Below are 25,646 nucleotides of genomic sequence, written 5' to 3'. Positions count from 1 at the left end.
CTCTTATCATTTCCTAACATTTGACACCCGAATTTGAAATACTGGGTCAAGTGCTGTGAACTTTTTAAGGGTAATGATTAAATTACTTGTTTTCAAGGCCAATCATTTGAGACTTCTCTTTTTATATAGACCAAAATCAAGCTGGGAAGAGAGGAGTCAATGTTATTATTATGTAGAGTACTACATTTTCAATGTTATTTTAGTCTTTTCTTAATCATGTTCCGTATCTCATGTGTCTGAGGCGTTCACTTATCATGTGATAATTCTCTTTCCCCTGACATCGGATACGACCTCATAGATAGTCTATCAATGGCTACAGCCCACTTGGAACATGATACTGATTATCAGTCCTCCTCCCTATGTGCTGACCATAGAAAAGATATTGTTGATCTTCCTTGATCTTAAATGAACTTACAAGCAGGATTACACACCAAAAACTCTTTCCTCCAAGCCGGCTAGGTAATTTAAGTATCCAAGCTAAATCCTCATTTATGAATATGGACGTGAAACCCACATGTTCAGAGTTGTATATCCAAGCTACTGCATTTGGCTTTTCACACTGAGGTGAGAGTTGGATGCTAACATGTGAGATAGACACCATCTCATCAAAAAGATGCATCTTTTTGCTCAGTCCCATGGGACTGCAGTAAATCAGGAGCATCTATCTGAGTGTGCCTTTACCTGAACCCTTATCTATATCTTGCTTATTTCTAAGCCCTGTATATGCATCAGAAATAACAGTTTTGTCATACATTCATCATGTTCCTGGTACTTTTATATTGCAGATTATAAATATTATTGTGCCTTTTAATTTTAGGTACCTAGTAGATGAAATCAAGAAAAGAGAAGGATTCAAGTTACTGATGGAAGTAAGTGATTGCAGAATTGTGCTTGTGATTTTGTCAGTCAACAGTGATGAAGGTGGTAATTTTCTAATCTGTTATATTTCATTGGTTTTTGTGCTGCAGACTTAGAAACAAGTCATTAGCTTAATTCATAGAGTCCATTATGTTAATTTACTCTATTAGTGAGTAGGAAAAATTCTTTTGTTAGATTCACAGGGAATACACTTGCCTTTAAGTATTGAAAATTAAAATGCTCAATAATAATTACTAGGGATAATATTGAATAAATTATGACCTCTATCTTGAGATATAAATTTCATAATGATTGTACTGCAAATATTCAACTGTGCCTGCATGTGAAAAATCAATTTAAGTGAATGTACAATAATGCATACAGTTTTCTCTTTTTATAAAATCATGAGAGCATATTAGCTTTCGGGCAATGGGAAAATAAGTCATTTTGTTGTTGATGTTGTTGGATTATTTGCTATGTATAAGAAAAAAGATGGTTACAAAGGTAGAGAATATTTTCTCTAAAACATATTAGCAAATATAAAAATATTATTTAATTCTGACTTTTAAGAGATATAAAGTATGATGTCATCTTAGATCTTGTTATAGTATATACATTACAGCAGTTTTTAACCTAATGTAAAAATCACCTAGCGATTAGAGTGTAGGAATCTGTGCTATATATAAGCAATCTAGTTAATTTTTGGTATTATTTTATTAGTAATATGTATTGAACAATTACTATGTATCAGGCATAGTTCTAGGCACTGTGCCTAGATAGGAAAGGTCACTCATGGTGCTTACATTCAAATGGAAATTGAAAGGTAATTAACAAGCAAATTAATACATAAGAAACATCAGGTAATGAGAATTCTCAAGAAAACAATAAAACAGTTCCATGACATAACCTAGTATACAAATAAATAATTGGACAATTATAGATGTGGCAAGTACTATATTGAAAAAAAAAGTCTAAAATGCTGAAATGGGGGTGGAGATGGCTTGTTTGGCTGGGTAGCCTGGGTAGGGGATTTTAAGGTTATCTATAAGCTGAGACTTGAAGGATGATAAACAGCAAGCCATGCAAACATGTGAGGGAAGGGCATCTAGGCAGAATGAATAAACAACTGCAAAGGCTTAAAGGTGAAAAGAATTCTATGTGTTTGAACAGTCAAAAGAAGATGTATTAAACCAAGAGAGAAGTACAGCAGGTAATGTGGTTGTAGAGGTGGAAGCAGAGAATAGATCAGGTGGAATTCAGGTAGATCAGGGTAAGACATTTAGCTTTTATTTCAAGTGTAGTCATTAGAGGGGTTTTAATAAGACAAGAGTCTGAGTTCCATTTTTTAAAGATTATTTGGATGTCATGAGAAAAGAGGAATATGACAGGGCTGGCGGTGAGGAGTGGACAAGAAAAGAAAAAATGAGACGAATTCGGAGACTGTTGCAGTAGCCCAGGTGAGATATGATAGGGGTCCACAGGCGAGCCTGGGAAACGCTGCTCCAGGGAATCCAGACCTGGCTTCCACCGCTGTCTAGAAGGAACTATCAGATTAAAAAGTTATAAAATTCACAAGTTCCTGAAAACCAGAGATATAAAGGAATTTGTACACATACCAAAATCATCCACATTTGAATGACTTTCTGGTAACACTATAAAGAAGCAAGAAGACAAATTTAGAATGTGGGAAATTATATAGGACAGCTGACTGGGTTTCTTCAACAGATTAATGACATGAAGAAAAATAAAGGAGAGAGTTAGGCTCAAAGAGACTGAAGAGGCATAACAACCAAATGCAACATATGGACCTGGTTGGAATCTCGATTTGAACAAACCAACTGTAAAAAGTAATTTTTGAAACAGGGAATTGTGAATATGAACTGGTTATTAGATGGGTGTAAAGGGATTGTTGATAATTTTGTTAGGCATGATAATGGCTGTATAACTATGTAAGAAATTGTCCATAATTTTTAGAAGTGCATCTGTAAGCATGTAGGGGAGAGACAGCACTTACATGATTGATTTGCATTCAAGTCACTTTTTATATTTTCTTGAGTTTGAGTTATCTATTTGATTAAAATTGAGTTGCCTTATTTTATCTGGCAAGGGAGCTGTGGTGTTTACGGAAAGTCCTGCACACCTTGGAATTGCATAGTCTTTTTATAGAGCTGAGAGAAAAAGTGATGAGAAAAAAAAGATGAGCTGATTAAAAAGTTACTTACATATTCTTCCTATAGGCTTAGGAAAATGAAGGAGGAACCTCTATCATATTTAGGGAATTAGAAACATTCACATCCTTGTAATGAAAGTTAAGGTGGGCTTTAATCATTAGGTAGCCTTCTTCCTCCAGATATGTCATCTATGGGAGCCAGCTGGCCCTTGAACAGTGAAGGTGGCTTCCTAAATGGTCTTCCAGAATTCCTACTGTAAAGATTTTTGTATGTGATCTTCATTTGTGTCTTTTCTGTTCTCTTTATTCTGTCTGAAAAAATAAAGTAGAATTAGACCTTGAATTTCACATGGAAGTGTCAAGTTGATAAGTCTGTTTTTGCTAACATATATACATATATTATTTGTTATATATTTAACATACATTTAAATATATATATATATATATATTAGAGAGAGAGTTACTGTTGTTTAGCAGATGGTAATGAGAATGTTAAGTGGAACACTGAAAACAGTAAATGAACATAACAAAACAGAGTGCCCAGTACTTCCATATCTTTTCCTGAAAAGAGCAAAAATAATGCATATTTTCTTGAAGATGATTGAAAGTTATCATTTCAAATAAATTCTGCATTATTCATAGACCCCTAAAAATCATATCTCTCTTCTTCTGTGTTGGATCTAAGATCTAATAGATATTTTCCTAGAGGTATATTCATTCTTATGATATCATTCACATATTTTATTTTGATCTTTTGGGAGAATCCTAATGATTCAACATTTTTGTTTTTATTTTCCTGATTTCTACATTAGAAAAGTTATTTATGTTTCATAAACTTTCAGAGTTATAAAAGATTTTCAAGGACATATAGTCAACTTCTTGCCCAATGCAGAAACCTCCCTTGACAGCACCTGTAACAGGTGGTCCATCTCTGCTTGAACGCTTCTTATTGTGGGTAATTCACTAGTTCATTCCTCTTCCAGGTGGCTCTAATTATATTAATACATATTCTCATATATATTGAACCTTACTATTAATATATATCAAGCACATTGTGATTTATTTCACACTGTTACCTTGTTATACAGTTTTATTAGATGACAACGACCTCCTAATTGCTAAATCCAATGCACAATGTTTAATCTTCATCTTGTTGAACTTCTGCAGCATTTTACGCTGTTATCCACTCCATTGCTCTTGAAACTGTCTATCTTGGTTCCTTTGATTTCCTTTCCCAGTTTTTCTCCTTTCCATGTGAAAGAAAAGTCTCTATGTTATGATCTTTTTATCTAAGTACCCCTGAAATGTTCTTCGGCACACTTTTGTCTTTGGCCTTTTATCCTGTCCACATACTCTCCCTGAAGTGTCTTCTCCACATCCAGAACTTTGCTATCAATAGCCTCAATATATGTCTCCATCCTTGGCTTGTCTCCTGAACTCTGGTCCTTTATATATAGATATATCCCGAAATTTTTACATAGACTCCACAGGCACCTCAAATTCAACATTTCCAAAGTTGACATATACCCATTTTCCTTGCCAGCATTCTACATTCTTCTTTAGGTCAGTAGAGCTGTGGTCCACCCAAGTAAAAATCTTGATGTTGTCTTCACTATCTCCCTTTTCTTTCCCCTAAATCTATCTTGTGTACTTAGTTTTCCCCACTTTCAAAGCCACTGCCTTCTTTTGGGCTCCCCTCACCCCTCAGCTTAGCACTGCCTTTTACCTTGTCTCCCACTTCCAGTCTCACATCCCTCCAGCCCATCGTCTGTGCTGCTACTGGAGTGCCTTCCGGAAATGAATCTGTTCCCTAGAGGAGAGTTCTCCAGTGACTCCCCATTGCCTCTAGGATCAAGCCCAAACTCCCAAGTATGGCGTGTGAGGAGTCCCTTCATAAAATGACACCCATTGCCACCAACTCCACCTGTCTTCAGTACACTCTGTCCTCTATTCATTCCAAGTACAGTGGGCCCTCTGTATCTGAGGGTTCTGCGTCCCTGTAGGTTCCACATCTGCAGTTTCAACTAACCGTGGATCAAAAATATAAAAAAAAATAATAAAAAATAACTATACAACAATGAAAAATAATACAAATTTAAAAATCCAATATAACAACTATTTACATAGTATTTACATTGCAATTGGTATTACAAGTAATCTAGATATGATTTAGAGGATATGGGAGGCTTGCGTAGGATATATGCAAATACTACACCATTTTATGGGATTTTAAGGGGCATCGCCTACATAGGGTGGCATAATATTTGCATATGTATATTCTACACACATCCTTCTGTAGACTTTTAGTCAACTAGATTACTTATAATAGCTAATAAAATGTAAATGCTATGTAAATAGTTGTTATAATGCATTGTTTAGGGAATAAAAACAAGAAAAAAAGCCTTACATTTTGAGTACAAAAGCAACCATCCTTTTTCCCTTCAAATGTTTCTGAACCTCAGTTAGTTGAATCTGCAGCTGTGGAACCCACAAATATGGAGAGCGGGCTGTACTCGCCATTATCCTGAAAACACTGGCTGCTACATGTGCAGTATAGAAGCATTCTGTTTGCCAGGAATATTTTTGGGGTTACAAGAAATTTCCTTTTTTATAATTCTCCTTCCATTGTGTTTAACTGGCTGCACCCAGCTCTATCACAAACTAGTCTCTGAGTCTCTGGAAGTAAGTATATAGTGTAAACCATTTTCTTACCTCAATGCCTAGTTCAATATATATAACATATTAAACTTTGTTTATTAAGTTAAATAGTTTGGTTGCCCCTCTTTGAACACTATAATTTTTTAATATTCCCTTTCAAATATGGTACCCAGAAATTGTAGTGATGTGTCTCTCTGGTACAGATTTTAATGGCACTATTAACTCACTTGAAAAGGACATCTCTTTCTACCAATATAGCCACAAATAATAGTCACGAACCTAACAGAGTGCCTGATGTGTGCCAGGTGTGGTAATATTGGAAATAAATTATCTCTTTACTCATCAAACCAACCCTGTGGGGTAGATAATATCATCTCCATTTTATAGTTTAAGAAGCAGAAACTTTGAAAATTTGACACTCATCCAAAGATCTGATGAAGTTGAAATTCAAACTCACATCTTTGTGAATCCAAAATCCAGTCTTTTTGTGCTACCCAATGCTGCCTTTGAAATTTTTCTGTACTTGAATCTTGTATTTAAAACCTATAAGCTTGAAGTCAATTAAAATTCACCATGCCAGCTTTTCCCTCATTCTGTATTTGCATGATTGATTATTTAAATCTGTGTGCTAGATTCTGTGTTTACACTTATTAAAATGCACAGTGCTAGCTTTGTTTTTATTGCTATTATTCTTATATAATGACATTATAAGCAAAGAAGATTAATTTCTTTTGATATGATTCAGTTTTAGGGAACACGAGCTGCTACCTCTTGGTGACCACTAATTTCTTTCCCAAGTGGTCTTATATCATTTGCTCAATAATTCTTCCTGAAATTGACATTAAAGCACCTTAGAATATATCTCTTTTATTTGAAAATCAGGATAGAATGTATGCGTCTTTTCTTTAATGTCGTGCCTCCTCTTCTTCATGAACTTTTTTAAAGATAAGGTACTGGCTGCTACAAAGTTTTTATACCGTCACTAGACATTTGGATTCTTTTTATGCCTTCCCAATTTTATGTTTTTTAGAGAACATAGGCTAACTGTATTCCTAAGACACCCAAGAGGTCAGACTTCCATATATAGGGAATTAAAATTAAGTGGTGTATGAATGGTTATGCTCTGAAAAGTACTCATTAGTGCTTTGAAACCTCTTGAAAAAAAAAAGTCATTATATAAAATACAAGATACAGAGGCAGAGACAGGAAAAACTCAAATATATTTTTTATGAACATTCAAAGACATGTTTTTATCAACTCAATAATTTTGGTAATGACTAAAATGAAGATAGTTCACCAAATGGAGCATCAAATTTCCTCCAATGAAATGAAGTGTCAGAAGGGCTTTACAAGTTTTCAAGTGTTATAATACTGAAACCATTCCATTCTGAAAGAGAATGGGCAAAAGGAATCGTAGATATGTCACTACTGAAATATCTAAACAGAAACTTATTAAAGAAAAGAAATTTAAAAGGTCTAGCAGATAAAGCTATTGTGAAGTGTTTTATAATGTTCCCATGTAAATGAAAAGGAATAATGGATTTGATTATGTATTAGGGTCCATTCAGAAGCTAAAAACTATGCAGTAATTTAATGTGGGAATGTGTAATATAAAGAATTATTAACAGGGAATTGGAGTCGGGGGATTGCCTCATAGGAGAGAGAGAGAACCCTAAAAATACCCAGGAATAGTAGTTATAAAGAGCAGCCACTGCTCCTAGAACTGAGAGAGAGCACCCAAGGAGGAGGCCACCCCCTCCCAGGGCTGACCCTGGCTCACAGGATGGCAGAGAAGTTCATCGAGATGTCGCATTGGTGGGACTCACTAGAAATCCACCCCCTGAAGTGTTGAGGAAAGCCATCCACAGGGACGGGCTATAACTTGGAAATGACTGCAAGCTACCCACAAGGGCTGCCAGAGAAGTCATCTGAGGCAAGATGCCTAGCTGGCGTCACTCCCCTATGAAACCACCTGAGCGGAATATGCCAGGAAAAGCCATTTATGGACCCCATCTGCTGGCAGTCTGCTGTGATGCCACCTGGGGGGTTTGTGCTGGGGAAGCTGCCAGGGGGCCACTTGCCACGTGTCACCAGTGCTGCTGAAAGGAGCCACAGATTCTGTAGGGCGCCCATAGGTGAGCACACCAAACCTGAAAGAGCTACCCCTTCCTTCTCCAGTGCCCCTCCAGCAGCCTGTGCTGACAAAGCCTAAGATTGGACCAGATGACAAGGGAGAAATTTGCAGAGTCCACCTCCATTATGACAGGACACTAAGAAAGGGTGGATTTCCACCTGAGAGACAATAAATTGATAATTGACATAAATGGTATCTGGAAAAAAAATTGTCTTTGATATAAAGACACAAATTCCTAGAATCTAGTGATGGATACTCTATTTTTCTTCTACTTTCTAGTCAGTCCTAGTTACTTTATAAAAATTCACATTAAACGCTCTAAGAATTTGAAGCTCAGTTTGTTCTATCCTAGAGAAACCAAATCAATTATAAATCAGAAATCCAAGTATGGATTGTGTAGATTTGTAAAAGCTATTGTAGTCTCATGACAAATGTTTGTGGAAATTGAGTTGAATTACACAGTACTTCATTTTTAACTACTCTATATTTTTTAAGATTTGTAGCTCTTTTCTTGTCAAATCCAATAAGAGTGTTCAAAATTTCAAAGATGAAAGGATGATCAGATCAAGAACTTATCTTGTTGAGCTGGGAATGTTTCCGGGCACTCACTTGTGATTTAAAATCCATTAAAATCAAAACTCTATATAGTACAAGTCTTGATTTTAAGATACAAGATGATAGCTCTTTCCTCTTTCTAAAATAGTTTAAAACCTTATACCCACACTGGGGCATAATTCTGATGGTTATTGAGAACTATTATAACAGTGGTTATTACCTACAAACTATGTTTGTTGTGCAAAATGAAAGGCATTTCAAATTCCATCAGTGCTAAGCATCAAATGAGGAAAGTAGATGTGACTCATAATCTTTCCTGGATACAATTCCATGTGTCTAATTTATGAAGCCCCAATATAATGTCCCAAATCACCTGGTCATTGAGTACAAGTCATATGATTGTCTTTGGCATGGCATGTCCTATGTTTTTGTGTAGTGAGAACAAAACCTTGTCTTTGTGGCAATGTCTGGGCTAAAGCCTGATAGAATGTTATTCCATGTTTAACCAAATCATGTCTGATAGAAAAACAGGTTAGTGGGGAAGATGACTTGGCTATGGCCACTTAGTTTACATCAGAGTTTCTCAAACATGGAGCATACACTACCCACTTCAGAATCACCTGACATACTTCATAAACTGCCGATTCTTTACCCTTTTCTGGGTGGACTTAATCAGGCTCTGGACATTCTGAGCACAGGAACCGAGAATCGTCGTTTTGAACAAGCTCCCTAGCTGATTCACATTTTTACTGATGTTTGAGAGCCATAAGTCAAGGTGATGCTCTTTTCTTTTCCCCAGAGAAGTATTGGCTAGGGTCCCAGCAGTGCTGGTTAGTGATACTTAAGTATGCCATGCTGCTATCAACTCACAGGTAAGCAGGGCTTTTGCATTTGTCAGGAGTAGCTGGTAATAAAAGCCAACTTTTGCTGCCTTAAGCAGAGAAAATATTATTGGAAGCATATGGTAGCGTAAGAAATAACTTAAAGATCAGGATTGAAGAGGGAGGAGCAGGGCATCTCTAAGGATATGTATAGCAGAAGCTAACTGATGGTCAGAGCTGGATTGAGTCAGCTTCAACCTTACTATGTTTTGTCCTGATATTTGCTCATTCTTGATCTAAAGGGAAGAGAACCCTCTAGGTGTACACAATGGAGAAGAAATTTTCCAGCAGGCTGTTATCAGAAGTAAGGTGGAATGGATGTCTACTCTATAAGATTCTGATTTGTTATCAAAGTTATAAACACGTGATAACTCTTAAAGAAACTAGCTAAGAGTTTAAGAAATATGTATTTAATTGTATTCTAAGATAAATCTTAGGGTAACAAAACAACTTTCAAATTTTCTTAATCCTCAGCCTGAATATGCCAATATTTGCTTTTGGTACATTCCACCAAGCCTCAGAGAGATGGAAGAAGGACCTGAGTTCTGGGAAAAACTTAATTTGGTAAGTAAGAAGTAAATTGTATTTTTCTTTTTTATGAAATGCATTCAATGTCTATTCTCTGTCGATTCTATAAAAATGGTGTACTTGTTAGAGCCTCTTGAAGAGGTGGCTCCTACTACATTAAAAAGTAATGTACAAACAGTTGTAAACATTGTTTATATTTAACAAATTAACACACTTGACATGTACACACAAATTCAAAACAATTGTGCTGTTTGTAAGATAATTACAGAATTTATTACAAGTTCTGATTCACAGTGCACTTCAAAAAATGCCATCTGATCATGAAACACAAAGTTAGAGTTGTGTGGTGAGTGACTACTTCTTTCAACTCTGCTTGTGCATCTGTGATTGTTGTATCACATTACTTGGAAATAACGTTAAAAGTGTAAGTCTGATACCCTTTGTGAATGTGAGACCTTCTGTCCTCTTCACCAACAAAGTCTCTGCATCTTACACACAAGGGGATTACATTATAAAAGAGAAAACAGATGCTAGCAATGGGATTCCACTGATCTTGGAATAAAATGTGCTTGGAAGTGTCTTCACACACAGCTGCTGAGGGCTGATGATGCAGAGTGAGGAGAAGCCCCAGGCTCCAGGGACTGTCAGTTACTCCTCGTGTAACATGGCCCCACCAGTTATAATCTTGACACTAATCCAGATTTCCAAGAACTATGGAGTCTTATGAGTGACACAACTTGATCTCACTCACCTGCTATGTGAATATAACATATATTGAACACGAACCTATGGCAGGTCCCCTGGGGATTATGTGGCTGTGACACACAGAGTGCAAGTTCTCAAAGGTTGGTACCATCAAAGTTAGGCAATTCCCTGCCCTTTGCAGCTTTCTTCTCAAGGTAAGCACAGCTGACTTCATGACCCTTAGCTCTGACTTCTCCCTACCCTCAGTGGGGAAACAATGATTCTTTTAACAGCCTTTAGAGCCCATACCCCTTCTACTCGTGCTTTAGAAGACAGAAAAATCTTCCCAGTCAGGCAAGCAACCAACATTTACGAGTGCTCACTGTGCTATGCACGGGAGATACACTGGAGAATCATCAAAAGGACTTGGTCCGTGCCCTTGAGAGGCTCATTCTCCTAGAGACAATGAGTAAGGGGACAATCACAAGGTAACCAGCAATGTGTGACACTGTTGCCGAGCCTTGAGCAGTAAGTAGATGCCAGTCAGGGGACAGTTGCAAAGAAGCAGATTCCAGGAAGAATCACAGCATGAATACTCAGAGGCTCAAGAGAGGAGAAAGTGACCGGAAGTCCACGGGGATGCAAAGGAGCAGTGATGGAGGTGAGATGAGAGCAAGAGGCAGAAGGAGGATCATGGGGCCTTGTCTTCCATGGCAAAGAGCTTAGAAATTTTGCCACAGCCTAATGAGGAGGATGAGAGCAGAGCATGGCGTATGAGCCATGGCCATTGATAGCCTCACCTGGCCCCAGGTCCTTTTAGCCTCAGGTCATTTTCTGTTTAGTCATGGCTCAGTAAACCTCCTACACTGTGACATAACAGATGACCAATATATAAATAGTCTACCTCTTATCAAATCTGACATCAGGGAGCAAAGATGGGGAGAGATGGATGGTGTTGTCTGTGCCCTTGCCGAGACAAGCCGTTCATTACCCATTTCAGGCAGTTAATGTGGACCTTGGGATCTGTGTTGTATTTTTGTCACACAACCCAAATAGCAAAGTGCTTAAGAATACATTTCAGATGGTAAGTAACCCATAAAAAGGAACAGAGACTGGACGATGATGAGGTTTGGAGGAATATTTTTCACTGATGGAATTCAACTGACAGTTTTGGTGGGGTAGGGAGAGAAACTGTTTCAAGTTGAGAAAGACATGGTTGCCATTTTTCTCCCTAAGCTAGAAATCTCTTTTTGATTGTTAAGAAAAGCAACTGAGAATGTGAAGTTTGTTTACTGATTCAGTACTGTGGCATAGATGGGGATCAGAGTAACTGGTTAGTCTTACTATGTTTGGGGAAATTTGGACTTACTCTTTGTTTACTTTTTATTCTCAGAACATTTGAAATTGAGGATGGATATATTGAGCTAAACTCAGATAATTCAGAGGATAATACACTTTTCATCTTAACTGAAAATTGAACATGAATTGGGACATTCTTTTTTAGCCTCAATATTTGCCAACACTGACTCTCTTAATACTTAATATCCATGGCTCTCCATTCCTTCATTTTGGAAATGCTTTTTGGTAATTAGAACCATGGTTTCTCTTGCTTGATCTGATATCATACAACTTTAATTGCTATGGCTGCCTCTGATTAGTAAAAATGTATGCTGCAGACAAACTATCATTGGTCTTGAGGTTCTTGGTTTCCTCTGATTCTCTCTCTGTGTGTGGGTGTGAATTTGGCAAGGGGGAAGGGAGGCATACATATCTATTGTTGATCTATGTGGTTTTATGCTTACTGTAGTATGAGAATGCAAGTATATGATTTATAACCTGGAGTGTACTTAAAGCACGCTAGAAATTTATTTCAGGGTTTATCTTGGATAGAGAATCACAAACAAATAAATAAACTGAGTAAGACTTTGCCCCTCTGATTCAGACTAGTGTCAGGTTGAGCTGTCAGATTTCTGAATCAGTGGTGGGATAATCTTCCTTTGGTGGCAGAAGGGGAGAGCTACTATTTGGTAATGAATTATTTGGTTGGAAGGTGTAAGTGTGTGTGTGTGTGTGTGCTAGCAAGAATGTGTGCACACATATGAAACTATTTTTGAGAATACAATTACTCTGTGGCCTCTCAACACTATGACAGTCACTCTTCAACACTCTATTCAACCACTGAGTTCCAATGCTCTAATTGCTTCCCATTCTCACAGCAGCAATTTTCAACCCTGTCAGACCCAAAGACCACTATTTATAATAAATACCATATTAGAATACTTAGGTATCCTTTACTCTCCTTAAATGAAACCAATAGAAAATATGACCTACCAATGCACATAATTTTGTAAAAGGCAACATAAGACCTTAACATGTAATATGAAAGAGAAATTCATTTATAATAAAACATGTTTCATTATATAAATTCCTGGGCATGGCAATATTGGGAGACATGAGGAAGTGATAAGATTCTTGCTCATATTCTTAGAAACACAATGAACATAAGCCATATACAAATGCAGACTATTAGAAGTAGGTTATGTTGACGACGCCGATGACAGAAATGGTGAGGTATTAGTGATAAAACTTTCAAAAAATGGTATACAACTTTTGGTAATGCTCCGAAGAAAATATTTTCCCCTAGCTTTACATGATAGTAGAAAACTTCATGTTTATTAAAAATGGGCACACAGTATTTGGCATTGATATGTTAGATTCTGGGCTTGAATAATTATAATCAGACTTTTCACCTCATACATTTTCCACTAGGACATTTGAAAGTTGTGCAAGACATAGGACAGTTCTTCATTGCTGAGACCTGCTCTACACGTTGCAGGTAGCGGGCAACTCTGGTCCCCACCTACTGCCAGTAGCAACCTCCCCAAGTCATGAAAACATCTACCCACGTTTCCAAAATACTCTCTTGCATATAGCACCATTCCCTTTGAGAACCACTGGACCCCAAGATAAAATCTAGTCTCGTCTATTTGGCATCAAAATCCCTCCATGTCTGATTCTTAAGGCACTTTTCTGACTCAGTCTATTGCCACTTGCCCTGTTGAGACCCCTGCATGGAGTAAACTGAGCCAAGGAATTTCACCAGTTTCCCTACTAGTTAGGAAACATGCTAGAAACTAGGTAACTGATCCCTTTCACTAATCAAATTGGAATAATCACTGTCACTCTTAATGTTGATGCCTAGTGTTGGTGAGAGTGTCAGAGGACTCCTATTAGTTGCTTATGGGTACATGAATTTGTACCATTTTTCCAAGAAGCAGCTTTAGAAAACATAACAAATATCTTAATTTTGCATGTACTTTCTTTCAGTGATTCCACTTCTAAAAAAATGTATCCTTTGGAAATATTAATACTTATAGAATTAAGGGGAGAGAAAAGCTACGCAGAAGTTCATAGTCATTATGTAAAATAGCAAAAATTATAGAAGAGAGTAAATATCCAACTACAGGGAATTGGTTAAATTTTATGTACCCAATTTATTTACAAATTTATAAAATGCAGAAAATTAAAATTCTGTTCCAAAATAATATATTTATTATGTATTACTAATTGAAAAAAGGTTTTTAAAAAACAGCCACTATAGTATGACAGCAATTTTGAAAAATTATGTTTCTCTCTCCATAGACATTTAAATACATATAAAATACTGTGTATATACTTAGGGGTAGCTAATTACAGGTGATTTTTCTTTTATATTTCTCTGCAATTTCTTAGTTTTCTACAATTAATATATATTACTTTTGTGAAAATAATAACACTAATACTAATAAATTATAAAATTATAAATATAATAAAAATAAAATTAAAAATAGAGTAATTGACACTATAAAGCCATAGATTTCTTGAGTGCTTATTTAGACAAAAGGTTAGCCACATTTTGATTGTGTACCTCTCACAGCATTTTAAAAATTAAGCATTTATCCCAATATAGTATGTGTTTTTCTGTTTTTAAAGTAACTGCATGTATTACTTTATAAGTATAGCATGAACATTTTAAAAATATACAAAGTAAGTTTTTTTAAGGATGAATTTTAAATTTTTAAATATTAATAGATGTTTTCATCTTTTCATTTTGTACCACTCTTTGGAGACCATGATTATACAATATTCGATTAATTAGTTTGCAGACCATTTTCTCCCATGACATTTTCCCAGATATGGCATATAATTTGTCATCCCTTCCCATTTCTCTCTCTCTCTCTCTCTCTCTCGCTCCTCGCTAAAATACTCACAGTATCTGCATTGGTTTAAATTTAGAAGCATTGTTTCTGGTGGTCATAGTGAGATCTTCAACAGACTTCCTAGGTTTCCCTGAAAGCTTCCAGCCTTGTGGTAGAATTACACTTAGCTTTCTAAAGCAGCTGCCTAAAGTAAGTTAATGTGTGTTTGTTTCCTCTGAAGCTGTCCCACAGTGATCAGATATTGAGAACGAGGAAGTTGGGGGTAGAATGCAAAGATAAACCGGGAAACTGAAGACCCAGGGAATGCAATTGACCATTTCACTAACTTGTTTTGCCCCATCATTTCTACATGTTCTGATGAAGAAGATCTCCTCTTCTGTGGATATTTCATAAATAATTCTACATTATGCCAAAAAAATTTACATTCTTAAAAGTAATTATCAAGCTGTCTTTTTGTACTCATGCATGGTCATTTCAGCTTTTTAGAAATTTGCTGACCTGCAGATTTGTGACTAATGTTATTTATAACTGTCTCCTCAATAGTAGAGGAGGAATAAATCTTTTAGAATCTAGTTGATGGGTTTGTTGTTTTATTGCTTATTTGGTGATGTGACTTGATATGATATTCCAGATATCTCTAGAAAGAATTTAGTATTTTCCCCGACAGGTTTCTGCTTAACAGCCCTTGAAGATGAAACTGGATAATCTTGAGTAGAGTGATGTGCTTCCGTGGAAGCCTCACAGCGAACACACCCCAACAGGCTGCTTCTTGAGATTCTAGGTAGGGTTTCAGTGACTCTTGCCTTGCCCCACTTGTTTCCTGAATGTTCTTTTTCATGTTTGACATCTGGACTCATTTCTAGCCACTCTGACAGCAGTTTTGTATATAGCATCTTCTGGGTTCTTTGGAGGAGGCGTGTGTGTGTGCACACATGTACATACATGTGCATGAGTTCATAAAAATGTTGAGAGCTTCTGTATATTTTTGAGAATTCTGATTCTGATTGTCTTTTGATCGCCATCTATGACGTTAGTATATCCAATCACTCATTTTTGAATTATGAATTTAAAATGCCTGTTTCTTTAAAGATGCAGCAGTTTTTTAAGAAAAATACATCTTCAGGTTCTTTTTAAACCTTGTGCGATAGAATTTATATTACATTCTATAACAGGAAACAGGAAAAATCCTGTCTCCCAGTAGATATCACTCATTTTCAAGCTTTACTTTCTTTGAAATTTATATTTAAAGAGAGTCTAATATAGAAGTACCTTTTAAAGAAAGTATTTCTAAATGTGATTTGAGAGGCTCCCCCTGTTCTGATAGTGGATGGATGTAGATTTCAAAAATGCTTAGCTAATGGATTTCCTATGTTTTGTAGATATTGTGTGTTCTTTTCCCAAATGATTAAGAACTGAGATAAAATGTTCTTTTAAGTATTTTCTCAGGTAGAGATATTACTACATACAATTTGTCAGACATTCTTGTTGTAATTAGCTTTGTTCTTGTGTCATTCTGCAATTAAGGGTCAAGGAGCCACTTAGGTACTTCCCACATAAGTATGGCCTTCTCCAGAAATCAGCTGAAGATGCCGGAGTGTTCCTTCGGCTGAGCCTGAGTGTTTTATCGTTTTTATGTTCATCCCTCTTCCCCAGTTATTTAGTCATCTTCCCGAAAAACTATACTCCATCAGATTTATAAAATTTCAACCAAAAAAAAGTTCTGACAAAATTCTTGTTTGTATGTGCATGTACAATGAGGAAGTTCACAGTGAGTTTTCCTTCATGTTTAATAGCACCTTTTAACACATAGATAAAATAAATTTTAAATTGTTGTTATCAATTACTTTACTTATTTACATACTTATCTTGTTTTTTGCTCTTTAAACATTTGCAGACTCATAAAGAAGAATTTTTTATGGATGGTAACTTGAACCCCCCAGGAAAGCCAGACAAATACAGATGTCCTCGTAAAATTTTTTTTCCCTTTATTTTTCTTTTCTGAGTTTAACAGTCTCCTCTCTTATTTCTGTTGCACGGTTCTAATTTGCTGTGGAGGAAGTTCTGAATTTAGCCTATCTGGTGAAAATTAAAATAGAGCAGAAAGAAGCTGGCATCTCTGCAGGCTGAGGCTAAGCGCATGGGCCCGAGGTCAGGATGAGACTGGTTCTTAAAGAGGGATTTCCATGAGGGTGGCCGCCAGCAGCCCACTCACGCCAGCAAGCTCCTGTTCACTTATGACTGACTCCTCCATTGGGCACCCTCGATGACAGTCATGGAAAATGAGGCCAAGGAACATAGGTAAATCTGCACTTGACAAACATCTTTTTGCATGCTGGGTCTACCGTCCTGGATGCGTGCATTGAGGCCCAGTGTACCTGCTCTCTGCTGGAGTAGCACTGGCCTTGTCTGTAACATGCACATATGAGACAAGTTCATCGCTTAAATCTTCCCAGTTACTTTAGTCTCTACTCATATACAGTCCAACTGAAATAATTCTGAATTTCCAAATATGTCAGGGTAAGTGTTGAGGAAAGGCAAAATCTTAATTAATGCTCATGAACCACTTACCACGGTGTCTCTGAGTATAATCTTATTTAGTTTACTCAGTCAGGGTTGCAAACTCAAATACCTATAGAAGCTAGACAAGTAGCGTAAATGAGAGAAGTAAACTGGGCGCAACACAATAGGGAGTGGTGGGGACTATGATAAACTGCAAAGCACTGGCCCCAGCTAAAGGCAGCAGCCTCAGCTCAGATCCTAATGATGTCCTCCATGCAGGAATGCAGGTGTGGGTTGCCAGGTCTTCTTATTTTTTAAGAGAAGCTAGATATAAAGATGCTTATGTGAATGGTCCTTTGTTTTTAATGTTTTCAATATTGGCAAATGATTGAAAACCTTGTAACATACATTTGTCAGTGGGATCTGGCCTTCTGGCATCTAGTTTGCCATTCTTACCTAAATCCATCAATCCTTGATCACCTGGATCGGTGCGTATGTCACTGGAAGCTCCTGGACATGAGGGTGTGTCTTTGCTCCTCCACGGCAGCTAATCTGTTGGTCACCCCTGGCCCATCATCAACTTTGAGGGATGCTCGAGCTCTATGACAGCTTCCAGAAAAAGAAAACTCACTGTCTCACGCTGTCAGACCTGTAAAACGGTGTTTTAAGGGCCATGACCTTGTGGCAAATGCAGCAGCACAATTAAGATATATGGATGTGGGTATATTTTGTTCTTGCGGTTCTCCTTTCCCTATTCCAAGAATAGACAGGGCCCCTGGACTCCATGCCTCTCCTGAGGTTTGTGTGGCTGCACATGTCCATCTTCCTAGATTTTCTGAAAGCCTAAGCTGGCCCATGATGAGACCATATAGGAGGCAGAGAGGCAGGCACAGGGGAGGGAGGAAAAATTTCCTGCAAGCCAAAGGAGGGGTGCAGGAGTGATTCCACAGGTGTGAATCATTCTCAGCTTCCCTCCTAGGAGGATGTCTGGGCCCGTGTGTGTGTGTGTGTGTGTGTGTGTGTGTGTATTCCAGACATTGGAACTTCTTCCCATACCCTGACAGGTAAGGTTACAGCACAGACACAGTATACCAAGAAGTCACGTTGGTTCAGGTCATAAGTAGTTCACTGGTGACAAGGATGAACCAATGACCTAAACACTGGCATTAGCTTAGACTCCTCATTACCTCTTCAGGAGCCTTTGGGGCTGTGGGAGCTGCAATAATGACTGAGATTGACTTTCAGCCTGGCCTAGTAGGACGGTGGCTTGAGGTTGGACTTAATTTTATTTAAAGGAAATACAGTACAATGCTGTGACATTTCTTGTGCACCTGAGTTTATGGAGCAAAATTTATACCCACAACACAACCATTAAGCAAATTGCTCTGGACTTGATGCCGTATTTATTGTTGCAAAACAAAGAATGGATCCTGCGCTGAAAGAAAAAAAGATTTTTTTTTTTTTTTTCAGTATCTTTGAAGTTTCTTTGCCAGTACCAAACCTGCCCCCTGGTGGCACTTTTGCTCATTTTTCCTTTCATAGCTGGGACAGGGCACACTAAATGCTGACTGAACAAATGCTGCTAAAAGGTTATAGAATTACAGCATCACAGGTGTCAGGACTACTTGTTTCTGCCAGACCAAGAAAGACTCACCTGAATAAGAAAGTCTCAAAGGATCACATTGTTCCTTTTCTTCACTTCAAAGATGTTTCTGTTTCTCTTTCTTCATCCTCACTTCAGAGGGAAGTCGTGTGTCTCGTCTGTACAGCAAACTTCTGCTTTTGCCTTTGAGGCTCTTTTTCTGCCTGGGACATCATTCCACCTCCAATCTCACCACTCTCTTCCTTCTCCTCCCTCCCCTGCCCTCTTCTCTCTCTCCCTCTGCTTCTCACATTTTCATTCTCTTTTCCTCTAATATTTTGCTCCCTTCAATGGCGTAAACATGTCCAGGCTTTGACAAAGGAAATAATTCCATAATTTTCTTTCACTATTGTTTTCCCCTCAAGCTACTTCACTCTTACCCCAGCCCTTTGGAATAAATTCCTAAAAATAAAAGCTTAAAATGTCTTACCCTATATAATAAATAGTCTGTGTTAGAGTTTATAAAACCATTCTCATAATTCTGGGTGTTTAGGTTGTTTCCAATATTTTCCATTGTGAACAATAATAGATGAATATTTTTTTTTGCTCACTCTACTTTTGCTTTTATTATTTTTAGAGGTTAAAGTGCTCAAAATGTAATTGCTGATTATGAAAAATCAGTGTGATTTTGAAGTTTGATTAGTTATGTATTACTAATTTTTAAGAAGTTTGTATCCATTTACAACGTGAGCAGCAAGAAGTGAATACACAGGGTTCAGTCTAACTGTGGCAACATTGAGTGATGCAGGGGTAGGGTTCAGAGGAGAAATTTCCCTCAAGCCAAAGGAGGGGTATGGGATTAACTAGGAAGGTAAAAATCCTATCTTGTTTGCCTTGCTTTATATTGTTTTATATATATGTATATATTTATTAATTGTTGGTAAGGTGAATGATTTTTATTTTTTTCTCTTTACTGATTATTTCTCAATGTATTCACTTTTTCCATATTTAACATATTTATATTTTGAGATCTGGTGTTTTTCTTATAAATTTGAATGAGGGTAATATCGTTTGGGTTTTAAAGCTCTCTTTGTCACATGGAATGCAAATATTGCCCTCAGTATAGTGCCCTTTTTATTTTAGTCTTGCTGTTTTTTCATTGTACAGAAGTTTTAAATTTTTTATGTATTCAAATCTGTCAATCTTTTCCTTCATGATTTATTCCACTGCTTCAAAGCTGAAGTTACTGTTTTTTTCACAAATCTGATAAATATTCTATTCCATCTCCTGCTGGTTTTTCTGTCATTCGGTTTTTGTATTTAACTCCTTAATCTATGTGGAGGTTATTTTGTGGATCTATCATTTCCCCAAATTATTATGCAGTTATTCTAATTTGACTTATTAAGTAATTCTTCCTAACACTTTTATCATGGGAAGCTTGTGTTATCATGTGTTACATTTAAAAAAACTATTCTATTTCTTGATTTTCCAATCTGTTCTATTGATCTGTCTCTGTGTTTGTTCCAGGAACCAAAGGATTTAAATGATATTGCTTTATAATGGATTTTCAAATCTACTAAAACTCTACTGTCCTGGCTGCTTTATAAAATAGCATTCTTTAATATTGTATATTTCTAATTTTTCATCTGTGGTTTAGAACTTTTTTTAAGTTAAAAAGTCTGAAGACTTTTATTGGCATTTAAATCACTGGTTCTGGAGTCAAATAAATAAAGCCTCTGCCACTCAGTGGCTATGTGACCATGGTAAATTCCCTTCACCGGCATTTTTTCATCAATAACATGGGGATACTAAAAAGTACCTACCTTGTAGGATCTTAGTGGGGATTGAATGATATAATTCATGTGAAGTGCTTAGCACAGTGCCTGGCACAGAGTAAATGTTTGATAAACATTAGCTTTAATTATCATTAATCTTATTACCTAGTGTTTGAAGAGCTGTATGAGCCCCAAATGCCTTCTTCATGCCTTTTTGTTTGTCCCTCTCCAAAGTGCCTTATGCACTATGACAGTAATAGACTTTCTAAAAATCCAACCCTGATTATGTTATTCCCTCATGTTTCCCCTTGTTCCATAGGAAAGAGTCTATAAATCATTCAGAGACTGCAATGATCTGATTTAACTAAACCTTCTTACCTGTCTCTCCTGCTAATCCTGTTCATGTCCCCTGCACTCTAGCCAACTCAGCCACCTGCTCGTGTCTTTATTTGGAAAGCCAGCACACCACTTTCATTGAACACACTGGCTTGGCAGTCAGAAAAATCCAGATTCAAGCCTTGGCTTCATCACTTCTTTGTGGTGTGCCTTTTGGCACCATACATCACCACCCCATGCTTGCTTCCTCATCCATAACCTTGCAGGAATACGATATGCTGTGGGTTTTCAGGGACTAAATGGAATAGTACATGCAAACCACTTTACACAGTGCTGAGTAGGGCTGGCTACATAATTTGCAGAGCCCAGTGCAAAATAAAAATTTGGGGTCCCTTTTTCAGAAATTATCAAAAATTTCAAGATGGCAATAGTAGAGCATGACCAAGCTTGGGGTCTTGTGTGACTGCACAGGTTGCACACCCCTGAAGCCAGCCCTGGTGCTCAGTGTTGATAACATGGGGTGAATGTTAGCATTTTTATTTCCTTGCATTTTCTCACAATGCTCACTTTATCCCGGGTGTCTTGCTGCTTCCTCTACCACCTCTTCATTCTTTAAAGTTCACCTCATGTGCAATTTCTTCATGTAATATATACTTGTTTCCTCCTCTGAAGGACTATAGCAATGATTCCATCTTTTTAAAGCCGCTTATAGCTTTTAACCTGGTATATAGGGAATTTTTATGTTTGACTTCACCTTAAAATTAGACCGTCAGCGCCTTGGCTTGCCCAGGAAGTATTTCCTGACACCCAAGTGTGAGTACACTTTCCACATACTCCTGCTACACATTTGCTTCCCCTGTCTCAGCAGGTACCATAATATAGCAACATTTTGTGGGGTTGGAAAAGATGGTGTTAAGTGAGGGATAAGAGAAACGACGAGAAATTACCACAAGAGGAAATTGCTGATGAGTTTTTGCACAGGGATGAAGCATTGCAATCCCATTAGCAACAAAGATTCACTAGTTTGTATTACTGATACTATTGATGGAAGGGGAGATGAAGATGGCAAATGTGTCATACTGGGGTCAGTTAGGCTTGAGCTTCAATTTTCCAAGCCTGGCTAGCACAGAGCCCGGTGCAAAATAAAAATGTGAGGCCCCTTCTTCCAAAATTATGCAGAATTTTAAGATGGTGATAGCAGAGCATTAAATCAAGCATGCCCTTCTGAGGACACAGGTTACACACCCATGAAGCCAGCCCTGGTATTGAATGTTTAATAATGAGATTGCTTGTTAATATTCTTACTTCCTTGTATTTTCTCATATTGCTACTATCACATAATAGATGCACTATAAATGTTCACTGAATGAATGAATCTGTGAATTAAGGCATTAACTTATGTGTTACCCTTTTGGATGACTGATTTGTATGCTTATAGTGGTTTCCTAGAGACATAGTGGGTTTTACCTTCTTTGCCCATCATCTCACCTATATAAGTTTTATATAATAAATATGACTGCTCATCCTGAGAGTGTGATTGGATTTGTCTGTAGTGAGGGCCTAGGATCACCTTTTTATCTGGCTTCTGATGTGCAGGAGGGGCTGAGAGCCATCACTTCTTCTGAATGGTGATCTGTGGGGAGGATTTTTCAGGGCAAGGGAGGCTTAGTAGAGAAGACACCTTAGGAAGTTGAACATTTTAATGGCTCTTTTAATATTGCCATGGAGGGGACTTTTCTGTTTTGTGTAAGTCTAGCAGATTTGGCATTGTAAGTTACTGTCTAGTTGTGGTTCTGCTGACCAAATCATCATCAGTTCAGAATTCAGGAAAAAAGAGTCATAATTTACAGGTATGACTTCAGATGACTAAGCCTCCATCTGTCTTGGTTCAGACTTTTCCTACTGTCTATCCTTGGTTTGTGCTTTGTTTCTTATGAAAATGTCTCCCTATCTAGGATGTCCTGCAAATGGCAGTGTCTCTTGTTTTAGAGGATAGGAATAATTCAAATGCTGGCAGCACCATAGCAGAGCTTGCTTTGGTCAACTGTAATACCGACTGCCCAACTCAGAATGGAGATTATCTTTCAGAACAACCTGGGGAAGCCGATTGTTCAGGTGGTACTGAAGTGGGCCAGAATATTGTGGCTTGTGAATTTGGTACCAATCATGTCTATCTTTGAGTTAACAATTCTTAAGTGTAAAAAGACACTTAAAAGTGTAAAAAGATGATCAGATGCACAAAATTCTCATTTGAATCTGCCCGTTCATTCAAAAAATATATATTTAGCATCTGTGGTGTGTCAGGCACTCTTCTAGGTGCTTGGGATACATCTCTCTTGTTGAGTCATTTTTATGATAAAATGTTCATCAAAGTGCATAGAAAAATTATAATTAGGGACTGGGGCTTTATGAAAGATTAACAGGAAAGATAAGAAAATGTAACTACTTTGAATTGCTCTTCTTCAGTTTTTACAAAAGAAATCTCAGTTTGGTTTTCAGTTTATAATGCAGTAGTCCTGCAGTTTTATTTTTCTTATACATTATTCTTCTCGTACGTTGCAAGTATAATCTAACAGAAATATTGCAAAACCGAGCTATGATTTCAGTTACAGGAACACCACCAGAATCTATCAGATCATGTCTTAGAAATTAGTTTCTACTGTGTATCTTCTTACAGTTTGAGCAAAGAAAATACCTTGGATATAAAATATACTATAACTCTATTAAGAGAATTTTTTCCTTCATATCATCTGTTATTATTTAAGAGAGCTACATTTTCAAATGTCTTTCAAAAAATCTTTCTTTTTTTATTGTTTTGGTATAAAATTTAAATATAAAATTCCTTTACTAATTACTTTATTAAAGATAAATATTAATAATTAATATAAATATAGTGTATAAACTTATACATTAAATAAAAATTACATCTTTATAAATATGAAACACTTTATGCTATTATCACAAAATAGCATCAAAATGCAAATTTAATTTTTATCTTGTTAAAATTTTATGCTATTTTCATAAGTTAATATTAAATAAAATATTTTAAATCTTGTCCTCATTAATAAGTTTAAAGTTAATTTAATAGAAATACCATATACAATAAAACTTCAGTTCTTTTTGTTATAGAGAAAAAACATATCAATAGAAAGTTATTTTCTTTTGTATTATTGAACTTATTTATAAAGTAAATAAGATTTTCTTAATATATAACCAAATTCTGCATCATTTCAAAAAAGATATTTTTGATACCCTCACATTTCTTCATTTGCTAAATTAAAATTTTCTGATCAAAAGCTGACTAAAGATTGTATAAGATATAGGTATAGATATAGATATTGCTATAGTTACAATGGTTAAACTTGCAATTTTTGGACTTTACAATGATGCAAAACTGTTGCAACTGTGATGTAATATACAATACTCAATAAATTACATGAGCTATTCAACCATTTATTACAAAATAGGCTTTGTGTTAGATGATCTTGCCCAGCTGTAGGCTAATGTAAGTGCCTGAGCATGTGTAAGGTAGGCTAAGCTATGAAGTTCAGTAGGTTAGGTGTACTAAATTCAGTTTTGACTTACAGTATTTTCAATTTACAATGGGATAATCAGTATGTAACCCCATCATAAGTCTAAGAGCATCTATAGAGATATAAATACACATATACATACACATACACAAACATATGATCATTTGAATGTGTGTACATATATGTATATTTATACACATATAGAGAGATATTATTTTTAATTGCCACATAATAATTGTGGTTTATGTGGAGAGATTTTTTTTAATGACAAAGGGTATCAAGTGTATTGAATTTTTAAAAGTTTATAAGCTTATAAAATTTTTTTTGTTAAATTTTAATCTCATTTTGCAGGTTAGTTTTTGAAGTATAGAACTCAGGTATGCTTTGTGTATTTTTTTCATGTAATGGCAATTTGGAAAAATGGAAACTTTGAATGGAAGCTTTGAATTTAGTTTTCCAAAGGAACTTTCTATTCAAGTACTGAGTAGAAAAAGAAAGCTCTTGTAAGCCTATGCCCTTACTCTTCTTTTCTTGCCTAGATTGATGCCACAAACTGTCTCAACCTGGTCCCTGTGCTCCTAGCATTTCCTCTGCCCCAAGCCTCTCTTCACACTGTTAGTGGTCATGTGTAAACAGCCGTTGAATCCTTTTGTTCCGCCTTCTACAGACCTTCCTACTTCCTTCTCTGTAAAACACAAGTTCCTAAGCAGGGCAGTCAAGGCATTTGGTGACATGAACTTTGCCCCCTCCTGCAGCCACACCTCTCACCTGTCCAGGTTACATCTGCCAGGTCTGTGCTCAAGGTCTCAGCTGTCTCTTTTGTGCCTTAGTTCCAGATGTTCTTTTTTCTTAGAGTCTTACTTCTCTTGTGGCCCCAAATATTACATACATATAATTCCTATACACATATGCAAACTTCATGTTATATAGCATGTGACATGCAGCATTTTAACGTGTTGTACTGTTTCAACATTGTCTTTGAAAACGTTAACCAGAGGTTTGAGCCTAACTGGTAGTGGTCCTGAATGGAGGGGGTGCTCTATTGTGAGTATAGTGTAGAATGAGTGCTCCGTATGGTTTTTTGAGTCACCGCTGGCCCAGTAATATCGTTTTCTCTCTGCCCACTTCCCTCATACACACACAGAAGCCCCTAAAAGTCTCATTCCAGCCTTCTTTTTGATCACTACAACCTGCTAGGGATTGATATTTTCAACCGGATAAAGTTTGGTCTAGACTCAAAGACTCTGTGTGAAG

General features: G+C 36.8%; 1 protein-coding gene across 1 annotated transcript in view; it reads left to right on the top strand.

Annotated features, from left to right (window-relative positions):
• GADL1 (glutamate decarboxylase like 1) overlaps positions 1–25,646 on the top strand; it is a 139,946-nt gene that overhangs the window by 80,355 nt on the left and 33,945 nt on the right. The window contains exons 13-14 of the mRNA XM_069472023.1: positions 818–869; positions 9,731–9,820. Coding sequence (XP_069328124.1) covers positions 818–869; positions 9,731–9,820 — 142 coding nt within the window. The remainder of the gene's footprint in view (positions 1–817; positions 870–9,730; positions 9,821–25,646) is intronic.

Source organism: Eulemur rufifrons, chromosome 7 (genome assembly GCF_041146395.1).
Source record: "Eulemur rufifrons isolate Redbay chromosome 7, OSU_ERuf_1, whole genome shotgun sequence".
NCBI classification, from domain to species: Eukaryota; Metazoa; Chordata; class Mammalia; order Primates; family Lemuridae; genus Eulemur; species Eulemur rufifrons.
The sequence above is the reverse complement of the archived record's forward strand: the minus strand, read 5'-3'. Positions and strand labels throughout refer to the sequence as shown.